The sequence below is a fragment of the Gasterosteus aculeatus genome, chromosome 14 (genome assembly GCF_964276395.1).
Source record: "Gasterosteus aculeatus chromosome 14, fGasAcu3.hap1.1, whole genome shotgun sequence".
NCBI classification, from domain to species: Eukaryota; Metazoa; Chordata; class Actinopteri; order Perciformes; family Gasterosteidae; genus Gasterosteus; species Gasterosteus aculeatus.
Window position 1 is genome coordinate 6,636,242 of NC_135702.1, and position 21,676 is coordinate 6,657,917.

The following is a 21,676-nucleotide window of genomic DNA, read 5'->3' on the forward strand; positions in this document are numbered from 1 at the left end:
TAAATATTTGTTTAATGAGCGACCTCAGCCAAACGCCAGATGAGCTTGAATGCCGGCAGGCACAGCGCCGCCCAGCAAAGAGGACAACCGGCTGACAGGACAACTCAAATTGATTCCATAAAATGTTCCTCTTTCCTCCTACTTTTCTATTTCCAAATGGTTCCTTGGAAAATACTAGAAAATAAATGTCACAGGATTCACTTACTCAAAAGACAGATCCCCAAACCTCAACTTTCTTCATCTAGACTTCCATCTGGACATGTCTATTATTTGGTTGTGATTAATTCACAAATGTTTCTTTTGGAGAAAATGTACCTGTATGGCAAATATTTGTAAAGGAAAGCCCGGTAGATTAAGGTCACTGACAGTATGTAATGTACAGCTGTGCTATGTAATTAATTCTGTAAGAATGTATTGATGGACTGGTTCTTGTCTACAGGCCATAATCATTTATTTGAAGAATAAATCAATGTTAGACACATATAGCATGAAAGTACTTGCTACAGAAGAAACATCCTGTTACCATTCCTTTTGGCTGGCCGCTACTTAGTTGTAGATATAGTGCAACATATTGTACGGTAAACCTATTATAAAAGGATCTTTAATATATGATGAAAGTTTCTTTTCATACACAAAACATAAATTCTCCCTCAGTCAGATATTTGCACTTCTTTACTAATCAATTATTCATTTTCCTCCTTGATGGTTCAGAGGAGTTAAAAAGTCTTGTTCAATCGCCGCTCTCACTGCTCCTCTCTGGCTGCTGCTCGGTACGTGTTTTCCCTTTCTATGTACACGTGCACCGTTTGACTTGAGTTGCACATCGGGGCAATCGGCCATCACTTTGAGTTTGGCCCAATTGCTAAACTACATAACTGGTTGTGACAAAGCAACAAAATGTTTGCCACTGGTTAGTTCGTCTCCAACCTCCAGAGACCGAGAGGAGAAAAGAGGGTCTTTCAGTGTCACTCAAATTAAAAAACTCTTCAAAAGAAGAGGGAGAAAAAATGTTTGACCCATGTCCCATAATCCATTCATGTTCTCGAGTCAACAAAGACCAAGGCGCATATTGAACGACAATAACGCAGTGAAGCCACTTGCCTTGAGAGACTGGTGCTTGCTCTCATGTAGTATCATCTCCTCGGATATGATGAGAGATCGGCTGCACAGGTCGAGGGGCTGAAGATAAAACGCAAAACAGACAGATTAGGAAATAGAAATTACATTTTTGATGTAGCTTCCTGCCAGCACGTACTACCAACTACCCGCATGTATTGCTGGTATCATTTCCTGTAGGGTCAGTCGAAATTCTAAATACATTTTAAGCATTTAAAAAAAAAAAAAAAAAAGGGTATAATGTTGTGTCGGTTATAGAGGAGTAAGATAAAATACAAGGTTGCAGTACCAAATCCATTTCGGCTCCCGAATCCAAGCGATGTGCTCAAGAAAAAGCGTTGAGTTCACTGTGAAGTACAACTGAAACTGACTCTATGTAGAGAGAAAGCGAGCTGTGACTGAGAGGCCATATGTGTGATCTGAATATGACAGGACACTGACACTTCAAATGAACTAGTGTGGCAACGTAGGAGGCGCGGGGGGACTTCCTCCCAATTCAGTGTGTGTGTGTGTGCGTGTGTAACCATTGAATACGGTGAGAAGTAGGGTCGGGGTTACAGGCGTCTATGTGACTTAACAGGAAGCACCACCACCGTCGCTGCAAAGATTACAGGTTATAGTTAAAATAATATGAGCAATATCTTTAAATATTGCCGTACGCGCAAATACCATATAAAAAACTGACTTAACTCACTTTTACGCATTTGATAACACAACAATTATTATTACTACAGTATATGTCGCAAAAATAATGGCATTTCATTCTGCAATGACTCACGTCATAACTTTGTTCCGCTTTCCACCGTGAGAGAAATACTTCTATCATCTTAACATCAAGAATGCGAATCATCGTACACCGTTAGAGGAAATAATTACAAACCAGAATACGCCCTTTCATTTGAGATGCCAGTGTATTTCCTTTTCACCCAGTAATACAGGGGAAAACAATTCCTTTTAAAATGATTGCATCATGTGCACCATTATTAATGGAGTACGCGTGTTTGACCACTGGAGACGGGTTTCCAAAGCATTCTGGGGTTCTCCAGTCGTGGTCTTGCATGCATTGAACAGTGAACAGTGGGTTTGCTTTTTTGCCGCATGAGAGAATCAACACCACTCCTTTGTGTTACACTTCATGTGAAGCTGCAGCCAGCATAGAGCAGTGGAAAAAAGGTAGCAGGGCTGCGTCCAAAACCGGCTTACCTGAACAAAGATGGGGAAGATCAGGATCTTGGGCGCCACTTTGACGTATCCGTAGTTGCCATGTGGAGTATGTGAGCGCACAATGGTACAGTTCTGGTAATTGGCGAAGTTGGCATTCTGCTGTTGGTAGTTGGGTCCGCCGGCATTGGTGGAGGTGGGCGCCGCCTTCGTTGTCTTGGAGTTGTTTGACCGGCGGAGGAAGCCAGTGCGGCTGGAGAAGCCTCCACCACCACCACCACCACTCATACCTCCGGAGAAAGCACCACCACCACCACCAGCCTGGGCCTCCTGTCCGGAGCCCTGCCGGGTGGGATATAGCCTGGCAGCTGCGGAAGTGAAAAATAAGGATGTGTAAAGACACAGATTAAATGTCATTTCTGGAGCTACTTGTGAAAAGTCAGAATTCCTCACTTTAATTTCCTTACAAAACGTTATCCCGTCGTGAACACGCTGACCTCGGGGGCAGCGCCAGCTGCTTTCAGTTACAAATGTTGCTAAAGTAATGTTTTTAGGCACCAAAGGAGCATCTTTTTCTCAGTGTGAATGATAGTGTTCCATAGTGTTGTACAAGACAGATTTAAATTTGTTGTATTTGCACGGTCTGTTCAATGGGTCTGTTCAGGGGGGGGGGGCAAATGTCCACAGGGCGACCTCCAAAATAAGAGTCACTAACGGGGACTAGCTGCTGTATGAGTACGGACATGTCTTACCTAATGTCCCCTGGTTCTCTTGGTAAACAGGCCTTAAGATCTGAAAGTAGAATAACAACATTAATATTAAATAGGCTGGTATAAGCACATTGAAAACTGACATCTAAACTATGGAATAAAGCCACCATGATATTTGATACAGTATTACGTTTATTGCTAAACTGAAATGAACTATATTGATAGTTCTAATACAATTCTGATCTTAACTTTCTATGATGCGAAATCTGGACAAGAAGTGTTGCCACAAGACAGACAGTATATACCTGTTATAATCAAAAAATGTGTTCAAGGAAGGGATCGTTATGTGTATTTTCGAGTTTGGTGCCTGGGACTCGGCTGAGCCCTTTGCATTGCTCAGCGAAGCAGTGACGGTCTGTATGTGCCATAACAAATTGCTATCGATGGAGACAGTAAAGCTGGAATGGTGCCGCCACGTCACACGCAGATGCATCTAGTAGGTGAGCCGAGTCACAAATCCTTTTAAATATAGCTTTTCTGCTGGCTTCATTTGATCTGAGTTTCTGTATTGTGGGCTTTCCCAGCTCTTATGTGACATGTTACCAACATGACCGATTAGCGCACCCCCCCCCAAAAAGAAGAAAATGTAATCAAATCTCTGCCTCTTATTATGTTTGGGATTTTAGTCTCGGCTATTTGAAGGGGATGTTTTGTTCAACATGTTGGCAAGTCTTATTTTTTGGCGACTCCTTACACACTTTCTTTTGCCGTGCACTACATGAGCTGAACCTAAAACTGATGTTCACAGATGCGGACAAGTAAACACTACACGAGGCACACTTACACACACACGTAACACACACACGTAACACACATACACATACACACACGTAACACACACACACAGACGGACTCACTCGCAATCCGACACAGAAAAAGACAATTTAACAATCTAACATTTAACTTTACTTTTAGTTGTACATGTGAAAAAAAAGTGACATAGTTGGTTAGAATTTACAGGCGACTATTTAGACATGGCGGGCTGGATCTAGATTGGACTGCTCTGTCTCACACACACATTGAAATGGTTGAAATGGTTAATGGGTTAGTATCATATTGTTACTTAGCTGGTTAGCTGAGGAATTCAGTTCAGTCTTTTTGATTTAATGAGTTTGCTTTATTTTGTTTTTATGATCAAAGCTTTTACCCCATTTACATGACTTCACCGGATGGAAAAAAATCAGTACATGCAGTAAAAAATGCATGTTGTATTAAAACTGCATATTGTGAGAACGACCACAATTGAAGTTCTGTTTTCGGTTCTTTCTTAAATGCCAGAATTATTTGTTATTACAAAACACATAAATGCTTTCTCTACTCTATATAATATCTGGAGGATACATTATGTCAGATACAAATGTATTCCTAATATAAACTAAAATGAAATAAAAGAAATATTGCCGAAGCTTCACCAAGTACAAGCATACAATATATTTTTTACAGCTACATATTATAATGTGTTATGTCTGGTCTTTTCCGTCCATCACCCCATATCTACATTACACCGACCTGTATAAAATGGCACGCGTGTGTTCGCGACATGTGTTAAAGCACAAATCAGGGAGCTGGCATCAACCCAAATGGCCCGGACATACTGTTTGTACAGTCCTTCTATCTATGGGCACCAGGGATGAAAGGTAAGGAGACATATCTAGGATGAGCCACCATGTGACCGAGGTGAGGATGGGTGGGACGAAGAAGATGATGAAGATGCAGTCCACCACCAGTCTGCGGTACCTGGCTTCCAGGGTTGATGGGGGCCAGGATGATGTAGTTGTCCCCGTTGGATGCCTTCACCCTGGTGCCCTTCAGTGTGGCAGTGTGAGGATGGGGGAGGTGACGCGGCTGCATGTCCAGCTCCTCGGCTGACCCTCCCTGGGCCCCCCACCCGAGGGTCCCTGAGCCTAGGCCGCCGCCGTGTCCGGCTTCGGAGCCGTTGAGCAGCAGCCGTCGACTGCTGGCGCGGTGGTGGGCCGGGAGAGGCGGCACAGCCGGGGGGGTTTTGCTGGTTCCAACATCTGGTGCACGCCGGCGCGTGGGGGGCGAGGGGGCTTCATAGTTTGAGGCGGACGACTTATAGGACGGCCGATGGATGAGGCCCTCGAAACTAGGTTTAGCTGAAGGACCGGTGCGCCACACCACCAGTATGATTTCATTCACACTGTTCCTACAACGAGAAAGAAAACTAATGAGGTGCATGAGTATATATGGTACGTCTTCAAATCTGTCAATCAGCTGTCTTGTATATGTTCCTCTAATCGATTCACAAGTCGACAAGTCAAACCTTATCTCTCAATAGGGAAAGAAAGGGATCAAACACGAACAATATAACAAGTATAATCATATCATATCACTGAATGTACTTGCCACCAATAGGAAGTTACCATCTCAACCCTCCACCATGAACAATCTACATTACCTGATAGCGTGGGCTAAGTCCATACATTTCCACTGCTCCACCGGCTGACCATTTAGCTGCAGGAGAGTGTCCAGCTGCTGCAGACCTGCCTGATCCGCTGGACCACCTGCCAGAAGGAAGAGACAGAAAAAAAAGAGACATCTGTACTATGCACGGGAGTGCCTCCTTTTATGTAATATGCTCCTTCCTTCATTGTCGTAGCAACAGAACGGCAAGCTACTGTACGGATGAAACGTTAAATGAGCTATTTGATATTATGGTGCTCGGTTTTCTGAGGTGAAATTTAATTGGCATTTCCTTTCATCCCTATCATCATCTGCAAGCTTCAGCGTCTCGTTCGAAGACACCTTCTCTCATGGGCGCTTTACTCCAAGTGGTCATGTTGAGTTAAGTCCTGCTGAATGAGCCGATGCTAACGGGAACTCTGGAAGCAGCGGCCAGCGAAATGGAAAAATGAATCGACCAAAGGCAACGTTCGTGAAGGTGCCAAATTCATGTAAATCAATGGGAAAGAACAGCAACCGTAATCTATAAATCTATCATTTCTGATTCAAGCACCTAATATTATATATGTAGTACAACATTATCAAGCAACTTTCATATATGTTTTATTTAAACCCACGAGTCTCCCGACGGCAGTCCTCAGATTGAAAAACATCACACAATAAAAAAATTATTCAATCCACTTTGGTAGCGTAACCTTAAACGCATCAAAGTTGTTTTGAGAAAAGACAGTTAGGTTTCATTCTCGCATGCAAAACGTACCTGGATCCACACCCTGCACCCTCACAGGGGAATCCGAGCAGATGGTGAAGCCATATCCATCCTTTCCTCGAAGGATGGTCACCTGAAGAACACACACACACACATACAACACGCACGTTGACTTTATGACAGGAAGCTAGACCTCTGTGTCTCTGCCCCACTACCTGAGGAATTAAAAGTAGCATGCCGGCCAAAACACTCGACTTCCTTCCTACTGGACGATTAACTGGATTTTGTACTCAGCTTCTACTTCCTATTAAAACTGTCTCGACAGCAGTTTCCCGGGGAACCCAATTAGCTGGCTTCGTGGGAAAAACAACTCCGAGAGATGGAGGAAAGGCGTACTTTGTGTAGCAGTTGATAGCGGTTGATATTCAGAATCTACCGAAAGCACATTGCCCATTTATTTACACCTATACTTTAGAATAGTGTACGGTTGGTGAAAAAAACAAGAATAAAAAACACTAATTATGCTGTGAAAATAAAAAACGCATTCACCCACTAATTGTGTGATCGGTCGTGAGGTTCTTTAATGAAATTATAATGCATTGTGCGATTCAATTTTTAACACAAGTAAAAAGCTTTACAAAGAATATCAAAACACCTTTTTAAAACATCATCTCTGTCCAAATGTTATGACCCAAATACATACATACATACATACATACATACATACATACATATATATATATATATATATATATATATATATATATATATATATATATGCATCGCTAAACATTCAGCACAGAACCTCACCCAAAGCCTGAGCCAAAGTCAATAATGTTCCGTCCAAAACAACTCACTTTCCAGCTCATCTGCTGAGGGGCCCAAACACACACACACACACACACACACACACACACTAGCCCCAAATGTCAATTTTCTCTTAATTTCCCGTGCAAAGGAACACGTGTATGCGGGTGAATTACAGTCTACCCGTTAGCAAGATGCAGGGACTATAGAGAAATATGGTGATTATTCAGAGGCCTGAAGCTTGTGACGACCCTAAAATGTCGGGTACGATCGTCGTTTCTTGTAGTCAGTTATGCGTCCTGTGTCACACTGTTTGCTCCACACTAGAATTCCCTTCCCCTTCAGTCCCCTGAAAAGCTCTCCGTTTTCAGTCCATCTCCAAAGGACACCGCAGACTTTTGTTACCTGTTGCACATTCAAAATCTATTTGAATTGTCTGAAACGTTGGTCTTAGATGCTGAGATCAATACCCTGCGCTGAGTGTATATCCTTTTAATAAAGACGGACAGGAATAAACTAATCGCCCTTGAGCCCAGCAGAGTCGGCGCAGATGGATGAAAAGGGGATGAAGGATGCTACACATTGGTAACAGAGGGCAGTGGGACTGGAGGCTGAGCAAATAGACAACAACACTGGAATTACGGAAGACGAACAACAAAGTCAAGCTTTCTTTGAAGATTAGCTTGAACTCTAATATGTTCTATCTCTGCCTGTGTGTCCTCATTGAAAGCCATTGTGTCCTTTTAAGGGAAGTCTCAGAGCTGCCTAATTTGCCGCAATTTATCCGAAATCCGGAGCCTTTACAGCGTTAATTAAATTTGGAAGCATAGTTGAGTCCAACCACTTGGACTCCCGTGGTCCTTGAGGGAGACGCGGTCCCGTGCCTCTTTTTTTCCCCACTTCTGAATGAAAGAAGGGGGATTACATTCAAACTGGGAGAGAAAAGAGAGACCATCCTTGGAATAACACCCTAAGTCCTCATGGATGTTCTTTAACGTTTATTTTTCAGCGCATCAATCACAAAATCTATTACTGAGAATGACGCCCGATCTCCACCGCTAATAACATCCCTGTATTAACACTAATAATTCCCTTACGGATCTTTTTAAAATTGGCAAAATGTTGGTATTTGATAATGCGCGATGATATTCTATCATCTTTTTATAGAATATTCTTGCCGTTTTACAGCTGACTGCAGCGTTGCAGCTTTGATTGATCATGAAATCGAATCGATCCTTTCCAAATTATTTTCTAAAAGCACCGGTTGAATCTGTCGCACTTTTCTTCATTCTCCCAGTCTCTCACTCACAATCCCAGATTCACAACGCACACCAGAGGCCCCCCCACCGCCCCCTCCTCTCTGTACCACGGACACACCTGAGGCAGCCTACACCCGATGCAGAGGTGGCACAGCCCGTGGATGGTGTGCATCACACCTCCACCTCTTGGCCTTTCGCCGGCGTTCAGGTCGGCGGCCAGCACGCACACGCTGCGGCGGTGATCCTCCACCTGGCCCGCCCTCCGGCAGCCCGAGTACCTCCACAGCCTCCTCTGTGCCGCCGAGTGAGTGCTCCTGGGGCTGTGCTCCGACGGCTGGGCCGCCTTCAGTGTGTTATGAATCATCTCCACGGTGACGGCCGGGGCCAAACGAGCGGCCCCCGGGTGGCTTTGGTCCGGCGAGCGGGGGTGGTCGGGGGGAGAGGGGGGCGTTCAGATTGTGGCGTCTCCAGGTGACGGTCACGGCGGAGTTGTGTGGCTCTGGATAATTGTATCGCGTCTGGAAAAACAGACAGGAATCTGCCAGGTGTGACAAAACGCCGTCCTTGGAGACGTTGTTCAGCCCGACTGGCCTCTTCCCGCAAACAGATCGAGATTTCTTGTTAAAAGTCCTTCCTGCAAAAAGAATCGCTCTGCCGTTGACCTCCAGTTGCACTGTTATTCATTCAAGGCTCCTTCGTAACGACTCCGGTCACCGACGCGCGTTCCCGCAAGGCCAGTTTTCATCCGCAACTCCACGACTTCCTCTTGGCAGTTTTCAAACTTCAGTTCAAGCCTTCTGTCCTTCGACTTCTCTTTGCTCTCTTCTCTTCCTCCTCTCTCGGCCATCCCCCATATCCCTCCACACAACCTCCCTCCTCCTCCCCCCCCAACCCCCCCTCGCACAATGCGACGTGAGTGGTAGTAGTAGCAGAAGCCCCAAAGATCCTCCGTGAGAGAGACAGAGAGCGAGTGAGCGCGGCGACGGCGTCGCGTAGGCGAAACTTGCTCTGGCTCGGCCCGCTCGGGGCCACACTGTGGCTCCTGGCAGGGCCGCTCATGGGAACTCCTCAACAGCAGAAGAATGGGAGGAAGTGCCTCCCGCCCCCCCTCCCCCCTTCTCCTCACACATACACACGCATGCTCCCGAACACACGCACTCACGCAGAGCTTTGTGTGTCTGCCCCCGATAAGGCCGGTTCCCTTCCTGAGTCCACACTGCGAAGCTGCGAGAGGTGCTTTTGCAAATATGTATTACGGCGACTGCTGCAGGCGGCACGATTGAGACGGGGGAGAAATAAGGAAGGCGTTTTATTGGGAGTGGTCGGGCAGGTCGACTTAAAACGCTGGACTTCAGCTACGGGCCGCACTCGCAGCGCAAGCGGAAGTGCGTCTGATTGGTTTTGAATGTTTTGAATGAGCACCTTTCCTCACCGGGAGGGAATGACAGCGGCATTGTTTGGGCCCCCGACACACACACACACACACACACACACACACACACACACCTCAATCGAACTTCACACTTTCCACCTCAGCTCCCACACTCGCCCGATCTCTGTCCAGACATGGTGCTTGTTTGTTATGTTTTCGACTTCCATATTTCCTCTGCTCCCCCTTCCCCCCTCGCCCCCCATCAGCCCCAACCACACAGGACGGAAATTCACAGGTCTGCGACCCCCTGACAATCTCCCCTGCTCGTCCGGTAATCCAAACATCGCTTTTGTTTTTGTTTTCAAAACCAGTATGCCTGGGAAAGAGGTGGTGATCGGAGAACGGGAATAACAGCGCGCGCCTCGGCAGAAGTGAGAGAGAAAGGCCCGTTAACTCAACCAGTAGCCAGTCCCACCCCTAGCAACCCCATTAATTTCCTGGCCCGCCTCTTTTCCTTTTTAGCGTTGGGATGTCTGGCTCACGGGATGAAGCATGGACACGGGAGTGACGGAGAAAGAAAGGGGTGAAAGAGGAGCGATGCCGCACTAGTCCGCGCGGCGCTGATAAAGTGGCAGAAAAGGCCGTTGTCTGAAGATCCCTTCATGCCAGCAGTAATGGCAGCTTTTCCCTGTTTGCCTTTTCAAAAGGGACGAGGGTTACCCATCAAGCACACAAAAAACACTTTCTCTCCCTTTCACGCTGCGCTGTTCACCTCTAAATGGGCAGAAGGACGGATTAGAGGGGGAGAAGAGGGGAGAGAAGAAAGCATGTCTCACAGAGAGGAGTGAAAGAAGCTTGTCGAGGAGCCAGACGCGGCCAATCTGGAGCTCAAGAGTGTGGGATCTCTCCCGCTCTGTCGCTGTTATTCTCACTCTGTCCATCTCGCTCTTCATGACCTGAATGGACAGCGATCAAAGGACAAGGCGTCTTCCCGAAAAACAGTGAATGCACAGGGTCAGGGTGAGAGCTCAGGTTGTACCCATCCAGTGGATTCATACTAGTGCAACGACTTGAAGGCGATACTGTGAGTGATATGAGATGACCAAACCGAGCGGCCCAACGTCTTAGACCGCTTAGGCTGGGCTTCTCATAATTCTAATTATCAGCACTTCATAAATCACTCAGCCAAATCAATTCAGTTTCCCAATAGGCAAATTAGAGCACTTAAACGCACTTTACAGGTTGATGACACACTCAAAGGACCAATAAAGGGAAAATAAGAAGTGGCCACCACGGCCAATGCCAACCTGCTCAAAGGGACAATACTAACATATATCAAATACTAGCAGATGTATTATCATTTGCCAAAAACAACTGAATGCAAGCTGATAGAAATGTCTAAAGGTCTGTTGGTATTTGTAATATTTAGTATGTTGTAATTTCGACCAGTACGATGTTGCTTGAGCAAAAGGGTTTAAAGTCATAAGGATTCATCTAAAAACCACACTGTTAATGTTTTGAGCGGACGAACCGATCTCCGCCGTCGACCACCAGCTACCAATATTCCGCATGAGTAGGACAACTGTATCTACGAAGCCACAAATTTCACACATTCATACGCACACGAAGACACCGATGGCAGCGGAGCCGCAATGCAAGGCACCCGATTGCTCATCTGGAGCAATTTGATGTAGAGCGAATCGCACGAGGACGCGTGGAGACGAAGTAGAGGCGGCCGAACCGCGCAAAGGTTAACGGATGACTCGCTCAACCACCTGAGCCACAACAGTTCCTAATATAGGTTCAGCTGTGCAGCTGTGTGCATCCCGTCCGGTGTAGCTGGGGGTCTGAACAAGCCCGCCACTCTGCATCTAACAGAGAACACACACTTAGGAGGCCTGAAATACTCAAAGTGGAAACCTGGGGGGAAATTATTCTACATTTATTGTGAGACGCTGGCCGGGAAAAGCCACCGTCCACGTCAGGCTTTCATCTCACTTCAACTGTCCTTCTTCCCGGTCAGACAGAAGTGTCAGACCCATTTTCACGGAGACGATTTAGGAGCTAATGCTGCCTGACAAGCAGAGTGACGCAAGGTTACACTGTCTGGGATGCAACTATTGTTAATATTCATGAACTCCCTACTGCCTGCGAGTGACATTCCTTTTGCCTGTTAAACATGATTGTTAAACGCTTACAAAGGGGGATGGATTCTAGTTGTGCTGCATGTCAAGTCTTTTTGATTCAGGAGATCGATGCCATAAATGCATGTTCTGATACACACACACACATACGTGTAAGTGGTCACGGCGCTTTCTAACAAGGAAACGTAGAATTTGTGAACACTTTTACTTTAGTATCGTTCTGTCAACTGCCTGCATTTTACTGTATGGTGCCAAAACTCTACCAAAAAGGATTTGCTGTTTTTTTAACTATTATCAAAATGTCTCAACCACTGAAAGGAGCAATGTCATTTCACGTCACAAAATCACTTCTTTGACTTTTGAAGTCTGACGCGAACGGTTTGGCTTCCTGCATTGAAACGAGTGAGTCAAAAGAAGCAACATAACACAATTTGAATGCTGTGACTTTCTTGAAAGCACAATTTCTCCCAAACATAAAGTAACTAAATACATGATGACAATTACACTGGGAAGTGCTTTAAGAGTGTGGACAGTGTATAAGGACAACTTGTGGAGAGATATTCCTTTGTAGATATATGAAGTATAATCTTCAACAACATCTGAAGGGTCCAAAATGTTCAGTGAGCTGCATGCGTGCAAATTGGTAAAATGATTCACGTGACCAAACGCTGAAGAATATTTCAATGGGTAAAGAGTGGGCAGTTCATGATAGCACAGAGCTCTTTGTGTAGTGAGGGTGATGGCCATGGGGTGACAGAGGGGGGGGGAGGAGGAAATACTCAGCGGTCGGCTAGGGAGCAAGGCCAAGGCAACTGAAAAAGGAAAAGAACAGAAAGAATAAAAGGTTTTTCCATCCTCCCGTAATCTAGTCCCCCCCCCCTTATCTGCCCCCTCCTTTCCAAACCAACCCTCAACTCTCCCCTGAGACTGACCCACACAAACCGCACAATCATCTGTTACTCGGATTCACCCGGACATAAAGAGGGAGCGAGAGGAGAGGGGAGGGAGCGACGGGAGAGGAAGGAGAGAGGCAAAGGAGCATTGACAAACGCGGATGTAAAACTTTTCCACCTCAATGCTGCCCCCACATCATTACTGCCCTCTTCACCTCCCACGTGACGTACTGGGTGCCGGCTTTTGTCTTTCTCGTTGGACGTCGCAATTCAGCAGAGACTAAACCTTTGATTGTGATGAACGGTGTGATTCAAGTGCAGTTCATCGGGGACACAGAGTCATTCACAAAGGAAGAGGGTCGAATGCGGTGCGCTGTGGGATAAGTCATCTGTGACCTGTGATTCTGTGTGTGTGTGTTTGTACAACCTGCATTATGTGTAGAGTAGGGAGAGGAAGAGTGTGTGAACAAAAGGTGAGCGCCTTTGTTTAATGCCACCCTGTAGAGCTTATTAGCTACAGTAACTCCTTCTGACCACTGCTTTCAGTTCATGTGTCTCCAAAGCAACGTGAATATGTTTCATCAACCTGCTGATCTGTTGTCACTCCAGGAGTCATCGTCATAGTGATCCTTTTTTAATGAAACTATAAGAACACAGGAAATGAGGGTGTTTTACTGGCCAAGTTTGATTAGGTGGTTAAAAACAAACACAAATTGCCCACTACTTTTCCCTCTTTGTTGTCCCACGAATCTATTAAGATTTAACTAAAACTAGTAAACTTCTATAATTTACCGACTCGCTTGGTGAGGCCTGCAGAGAAATATCTGTTCTAAGGTTTGATGTTGAAAAAATATCTTGCACTCTCCCGAGCATGAATTGCAATTCTTTCATGTTTGTGGCCGAGTGGGGGCATTTCTCTAGCAGCGGATGGCCGTGCCTTGTGTGGTTGTGGTCACCATTTATGGTCTATGTTTTATTAGGCTACCGATTATGCTGCAATCCTGTGATGTCCTCCGACAACACTCTGGTGGGAAAAATAAGCCAAGCGTGTGCTGGATTGAAAGCTATTTAACGGCCGTGCTTTCAAGTGCTTCTATTCCAATTACGGCTCCAAACGCCGCCGCCCCTCCACTTATGTATCATCCAGAATAAGTACCTGGCGTAACAAGTGGTGTATCACAGGACCTGTAAAAGGGAATTTTCTAAAGTATCATCCGTGTTGGTATCTAAAAAAAAAAAAAAAAAAGCTAAAATGTCCATGTGTCCCAAGCTGTACTTTTTTACAGATGACCACTTTGGCTTTCAAATGTCCATTCCTGTTGTTGTCATTATTAATGATGTTTTCCAATTGGATTAAAACCAAAAAACAATTGACAATCACTGAAATGGATAAAAGTATCATCAGTCATGCTGCTGTGTCTCTTTAACAGTTTAAGTGGTCTTCCTCGTTCATTTTTAATGAACGCATGGCAACCACACAGTCAACAATGCATAAACCATGAAAACCAACTTGACTTTTTGTGACAAATATCTTCTTTCAAGAAATGGCATCTTGCTGCATGCTCCGCTCGAAGCTCAAACGCATGACTCAGTTGGTTACCATGGTTGCTGGCAATGTGTAACGTGGAATTCATGCAGTAAATATCTTACCGAAGGCATGTTTATGCATGATGAGTTTGCTGGACAGTGCGATATCAAGGGTCAACTACTTAGTGTATATCAAACACAGGTCCATCCAATAAGTGTTCACGTTCATGCAAACGCATAAAATAAGAAACACACAAACTGACACACATCAAAGAAAATAGTAAGTTATGGACCAACATATACTCAAACCTCAAAATTTTAAAATTTAAATTTAAAATTTAAAAAAAGGACAACGACAGCAACTGAACATTAACTAGATATTCACTGCTTATATTAAACCATTTCCGTAGCAGAACAAGCGGATCACACCGGCATCACATCAGCATCCTACGCTTTACATGCACACACAGACAGTAAGAGGATTGAAGGTTTGATTCATACTCACTGTTAAGCATTGCATATTCTCAGGCCGATGGGTCTCGGGGGCAGCACCATGGTTTGACAGCACAGCCTCTGAAATGTAGACAAAGGAATCACGGGCTGAGACAGTGCCTCTGGAGCACATTTCTCTCCGTGCCAACGCAAAACAGCCTGCTGGACGCACAAAGATAAAGTCCTCAGATTGTTCGGAGAGTCCATAAAAGTGACTCGGAGGGATGACAACAGGCAATTAGGGCAGACGTTTGTGCGGCGCAGCCTTCGCCGGGCTGGAATTCAAACTTTGGAGCGCACATGAAAGAAAGGCAACACCAACCAGGACAGAAAATTTTGAAAAAACAGCCGAGCCGAGGAGAATCTCGTAAGATGCGAGGCTCAGACCAACTGCCCAAGAGAGGGGTGGAAGTGAGAACAAGTGAGAGGGAGCAAAGGCGGGAGGGGTGAAGAAGAGAAAAGGAACTCCTCTCTCACTCTATTATCCGTCCGTCACACAGGGCTCCTGGGAAGTTGCTATGGTTACGGGGACTCACGCCTTAGTGTCCTTTTAACTATCGCTCATAAAGGCAGCATTCAGCTTGGGGCAACAATACAGATCTCCCTCTCTCTATCTCTCTCTCTCTTTCTTTGTCTTTCCCTCCATCTTTCTCTTTGTACGTAGTTTCACCTAAAATATAAATCTTTCTTTCTCATTTTTTTCCCTTTCTCTCAAACTTCACAAAAAGCAACCCCACTGTCCTCCACCGCCCCTCCCACTACTACCTCCCTCTTCTGCGTGGTGTTTCGATCCCCCTCTTTTCTATACTCGGCCATCACGCGTACCTTTTGTCACAACAGGAGATGGATTTTCCCAACCACGACTGTGAAATGTTATTTTCCAAACTCCACCAACCAAGTCAAAGCCGCCCAGCGTGAGTCAAAGAGGGTTAGGGGAGGAGTAGCCTTCTGTTACCTCACAAAAAGTAGCAATAATCCCATTATATATACACATATTTTGAAATATCTACTTAAGTAGTTTTATAGAAAGATAATCTTCAAAACGGCCTTACAGCTGCCTGAAATGGAAGGTTGAACATGTCTGGCAAATCATTTTTCTTTGAATAGAGATTTTAATATAACGTTGTAGGACCCACAAAGCCTTACAGTGAGGACAACAGCGTTAGTAGAAAAGTCCCCGCAGCCGACGCGCAGCACTTTTTCATCCAAGCGAAGAGGCAATTACGACTCGTCCATTGGGAGTCGAGACGGAAGTTGGGTCACGTTGTTAAACAGCCAGAGTCGGTAAAGGGAGGAGGTCAGGCTGGTCTACAGATTGTAGGACTACGCCACGGGAGACTGACGTTCATTTCCTATGTTTCTTTTATCCTCAGATCTAAACATCATCAAAGTGGAACCTTACCCAAACCAAGATATTTATTTTTACTTTCGTTTTTTTACCATATCAAAGAGGGTTTTGTGCCTGAAAGAATACCGATGTGATTTATTTTTTTACATGTAATTTGTTCAATTTTTGGAAGACAAAAAACAAGAAAAAGGAGAGGCACGACAAAAAAATAATAGGTGTTTATTGTGCGTTTTGACTTGTTAGGGGTGCTTGTCTGGGGGTAAAGAGAGACTCAAACACAAACCGACCTGTAATATTTTAGATTACTATATAGACAATAACCTGTGTTTTTTTTCAATATGACAGTTATCACCAACAAGTATGTTGGAACCTACATCATTCTGCGCACAAAAGCTCAAACATCCAACAAGGAGAAGAGTTTTTAAAATGTATCTAGTCGGTTGAAGACATTTTGGACACAGTTTCTACTTTCCGTTGTTTAACCCCTGAGTAAGAGGAACCAACCCCATAGTTGTGGTTGCCCTGGTAACCCGAAGGCTTCATGAAGGCAGAAGAGCGGAGGGGCCAACCTGGCTGGCACGGAGCCCGGGTGAGAACTCTTTTGTGTGGGTAAGACATCAGTAACGGAGGGCATAAGAGGCGAGAGACACGCAGCAGCTGGCAACGAGGAAACATCCAGCATGACTGACAAAAAAAGAAAAGACATGGGCGGAAGAAAGAGGGACATTAAGAGTGGACAGTGAGAAAAGTATACACAGAATGTACCGATAAAAAAAAAGACAAACAACGAAAGCAGACGGCGCAGAACAAAAGGACAGCAGTCAAAAGGAGATGGTGCTCTTCTACAGTTGAGTCCGCCGGTCTCACATCTGCCAGAACATTAAAACAAAAAGGCCCCTTGACTCTGGCCGAGTCGCTCGTTGCGGCGCTCGCTCACTTGACACCCGGTCAGTCTTTTCACCTCCTGTCGCCCACAAACAAACACACACTTAACGGAGAGGGTGGGAAAGCCAAGCTGGGAGGAGAATTGGGAATCACCTCAGGCCCAGAAGGTTACTCGATGTACGGTTTTAATTGGTGAAAAAATAAAAGAAGTAGGGTTAAATATCTACTAAGTGTAAATTAAGTAAAAGCTTGTACTTTAAATGGAAATAAAGACACATAAAATGTGTGTGACAAAATATTGCGCACCTCGGAATTTTGTGAATTCCATATTTAGTTAAATTAGGTCGCAAAGTAACGTTTTAACATTTATGTTGCAGAGGCAGTTGTTGTGAACCACCTCACATTCAGAAGGTAAATGTGATAGTTATTGGAACGCGTAGAGTCGTGATTGATGCATTTCATTTCCTGTTTGTCCACAGCAAGGCAGAGCTGGAAAGGATTATGATAGATTCTTAAAAGGATTGGAAGAGAACACGGGTATAAATACCCTTTGATTAAATTTCAAATGCAGGCTTAACGGTACTTTCAAATTCATTAAAGCATCAACTTCTACCACCACCGGCTCTACTTGGTCATTTGAGACTGGCTAGTGAGGATACACTAAAGTGGGGCTTCCTTTGTTCCGACCGCGGCCTTCAGCCAGTGATGACGAGGTCAAAACATCGACTGAAAACGCCAAAGCGTGCGCTCGGGGCTTTTGAGATTTCACGTATTCGTGGAATGATATGCTGTTAACATATTTTCTCTTTGATTATGCGGCTTGTGTGAGAGTGATTTTACTTTACACAACCTCGCATAGGGCACACGTGACCCTTTTACTGCCGGTTAGTTGTCTGGTTTGAGTATAACATACTAATTGACTCACTTAAATGACTGTCAGAACCTGCTGTCAGCTATGTGGTGTCACTGAAGGTTGGAGTGGTTACACTCATTATGATACCAGACCATTGACACCGAGACTTCTCCTGCTGTGACTCGTCAAAATGTCTTCCGTGTTATTGGTTGAGCTTGGCGTTAACGTCTAATTAGCCTGAACAAATTAAATGAACACGCAAATTCCGCTGTTTTTTTTTTGCCTTTCAATTTTTAAAGCAGTCGATAATTTTTTTAGATTTAGCAACTTTCTTTGTTGACTAAAGTTTGCAATTTCTAGATTACGAATTCTAGATTTAAGAGAGAAAACTATTTTAACAATAAATAGTTTTTTTCCCCAGTTAAATTTATCGTTTAAGTTTAATGCTGTGTACAGGTCAGTCATTTCATTTGTTTGTGATAGTGAATTAAACTTCCTCAACGTGATTGTCATCCCTCGTAAAATGACTCTTTTCCAAAAATAATATTCTATTCTATTGTTTGTATTTCTGTGACAGGGAAAAAAGAAGACGTCACATCTGCGCAGCTGTCAAAAGGAGCACAGAGCTGAGCACTATTGGCTGAAATGCTTCACTTCGGATCAAGTGGATGTAAGCCCGGGGATGATGAAATCGTCAGGGTATCCTCTGCATGGCATGTCAGACATGGATTGTCCAACACATTGCCTCATATAATCGCATAAGCTCACATATTCACAGCCACGATTTGACTAGAGAAACCACACAATATAAAAACAGCCCCCACATCGCACATCTATGTCAATTTCCAACCCCTTCCCCTTCACATGGTGTTTACTTTAATCTGCTGATTTAAAGGCTCGCCATCTGGAGAGAGCCTGGGCATGTTTGTTTGTGGGTCTGTGTGTGTGTGTGTGTGTGTGTGTGTTAAGTACGCCTGGACCATCTATCCTAAAAAAGTACAATGTATGCATACAACACAGATGACACACTTTTTAAGCACGAGCCCAAAGGGAGCTCTGCTATTTTTGCTTTCACGCATATACAAACCATGTGACCCACATCGTAAGCTCGTTGGAGGGAGATGCATTAGCCATGGTCAAAAACACACACACGTCTGTGTCACTGTGGGTCAGTAGTCTCTACTGGCACGATACGCAAGCCAAAAACACAGAGCTAATAGAGTCCTTCAGACACTGTCTCCATATGTGTAATCAAGTACACATCACAACATTTATGTCTTCATTTCTGCTGCCTCAACTATTTCATGCATTTGCATTTTGGGGGAAATAAACTCAGAACAGAAAAAATAGGAAATTTTGGGAATAATCTGTTCTAGATGTGCAGTTACATGTGAAAATTGTAATGTATATATGAATCAAATGTGGACTGAGTTGTCTTAAACCGGGCCCTATTTTAAAACCAAACTCAAATTGTCTTAGTTAAAAAGGAATAACCATAATGATAATACATTGAATCTGTTCAATACAGTGATGATAACGCATGTTGATGCATCTATTCAACATAAATGCTCCTTACTGAACATTTATCAACAAAATTAGCAAGCTAGTTAGCATTCAGTTCTACATGTTGGGGAAATTGCATCTGTTTAGACAACTTCCTCTCCATCCCCATGCTAATGACCTTATAGCCTAATACACATCCACCACATAAGTGTAACAGCTACATATTCCCAGTATACCACCATCTATGTATTGTGTATTGTTAGTATTACTACTGGCAGTACTTTATGACTGTAGCTCAGGATAAGCTTCTACCGCTGCCTGGTACAAAGATGGGCTCTGACAATCAGCACTAATTGCCCAGTCAGCCCCACTCAGATACGTTGTTCGGCTGCCACTCATGCCTCTCAACTTGTGTTAAGCAAAGTTAAGATGGCAGCCTTCTTCTTGTATAAATACATTGTAATTAGCTGTCGCAGCTGAACAGGTTTTTGTTGTGGAAGCAGAGTCTAAAACGTGCAAGCGGAGAGTGTGTTTGGCATGACTTCTAACAACCTTACATGTAGGGAGTTCATTCCTATCAGTGCTCTGCATTTGTGATTCATTTATTTCAAGTCTATTTTCTGTGTGTGTACATCAGATGAATCTGCAGAGTCATGTTTGTAAGGCCTGTTGGTATTTGCACATGTGTAAAACTTGTGTTTTTCTAAATAGCAAATGTGTAAAGCCAATCATTAGTCCAGCGTTAGCCCGGGCTGAGGTTTTGGGTTGTTTTTGGCCTGGCAGTGAACTCGCCCTGAACTGACACAGCTTGCTGATGAGCGATTAGTCACACACACTCATCCAAATAGTGCAATTAACTATTTAACTGTTGATATTCACGGCCACATTACACCCGGTCTGACAAAACGAGGCACTTATTGTATTGTAAATTATCCCAATGCAAACAATTACATGAAGACCACATATTGGATAATGTGGAGTAGCGAATCTCATTTGATCGTGAACAAGAAGCTGAACCAATAACAATGGTTTCAATTTCTTGACAGCACATTTAACCATCTATTTCATAACCGTCTTTACCATTTACTTGATTCAACTTAACACCTATGAAAAGTTTTCTTGTGACAATTCCTATAAACAAAATACACAAACTAATGGACCAACAAATATAAAACCAACTGCAGCTCCTACTGCGCAGCTTCTCACCACCAAATGAGCACAGATGAAAATAAGAAATTCAGTTTCACCAAAATACGATATTTAACCTTGAAATACAGAGGTTATTTGAGGGGAGAAAAACTTTAAATACTTTAAATTATTAACTAAATAATAATTATTGATTAAATTTAATTAAAAGTCAGCTTAGAAAGTACAGCATAGGATTACTAAATCTAAAATGATAGACAATAGTGTTGTATTCCCTTTAAAGATGGACCGTATGGCAGTATTGCTTGAGAATAGATGGGAAGGGTTAGGAGGCGGTTGGTAATCAGCAACTAAAATGATGAATTAGCTTTAGGTCCAAAGCATTACAAGAACATGGTGAGCCTGCCAAGCTCTCAGCACAACTCTACTCGCAGAGAGAACGAGATGGCAAAAGTCTTTCATTTTTACATTTAGCCACAGTATTGAGTTACATAAGAGGCTGACTGAGGACTAGGTCCAAACAATGCCAAATTACTCAAAAGCGGTGACGTCTGAAAAAAGGTCAGGAAGGGAAATCAAATTAAAAAAAACATTGGAAGGAGGAGAGCGTGATATGGGCACAATATTCACAAAGACATGGATAACCATTGTGAAAGAGATGCACAAAATAAAGAGGGACAGACATGTAGGGAGACAGAGAGAGAGAGGCCGGACACACAGAGCTGCATAGAGATAAATGGGATCTTGGTCTTTTCAGTTAGTGCATTCCACGGTGCAGCAGTTCCTCCATGGCCTACATTCTGCCAGCTGACAACAACCAAGTGCATGCACGAGTTTACACATCTCACACAAGCATGGATCAGATGAGACAGTAGTGGGGCAGTATTTCCATTGGGAACATGGGTCACCCATTAAAACGACTAAGCAGTTTTGTTTTGGGTCATAAAATCCTGTGAAAGAAACTTTCTCAGCAACCACAATTAACACACTTGTGTCGTAGTTTTGCTGAAATAACTGTTTGCCTGTCTAAGCATAGAGTGTAAGCCTGGATGCCCTCACGCAAACCTGGTAATGGTTTCCCGCCGGCTGAGTCCAATCTGATACCCCTGTCCCAGTTCCATCCGCAGAAGCATAAAACTAATTTTAAAGTTGCATGAAGCAGATTAGCCTAGTTCAGCCAAGCGGTGAAAACTGGAATGGGTGAGCTAACGTCTCATGATATAATTGTCACTCTCACAACCCAGAATGAGAGAAGCAAAGGAAAGTT

General features: G+C 44.0%; 1 protein-coding gene across 2 annotated transcripts in view; it reads right to left on the reverse strand.

The window, feature by feature from the left end:
- Positions 1-21,676, reverse strand: part of LOC120831451 (regulator of G-protein signaling 3) — a 76,229-nt gene that overhangs the window by 36,315 nt on the left and 18,238 nt on the right. The window contains exons 10-16 of one of the 2 annotated variants that reach the window (XM_078087737.1): positions 14,688-14,755; positions 6,232-6,313; positions 5,467-5,572; positions 4,785-5,214; positions 3,030-3,069; positions 2,320-2,645; positions 1,102-1,179 (exon numbers count right to left, since the gene is read on the reverse strand). In XM_078087737.1, the coding sequence (XP_077943863.1) occupies positions 1,102-1,179; positions 2,320-2,645; positions 3,030-3,069; positions 4,785-5,214; positions 5,467-5,572; positions 6,232-6,313; positions 14,688-14,755 (1,130 nt within the window). Of the gene's footprint in view, positions 1-1,101; positions 1,180-2,319; positions 2,646-3,029; positions 3,070-4,784; positions 5,215-5,466; positions 5,573-6,231; positions 6,314-8,364; positions 9,103-14,687; positions 14,756-21,676 lie in introns of those variants that run through there. The other variant, XM_078087738.1, reaches the window with a different exon arrangement.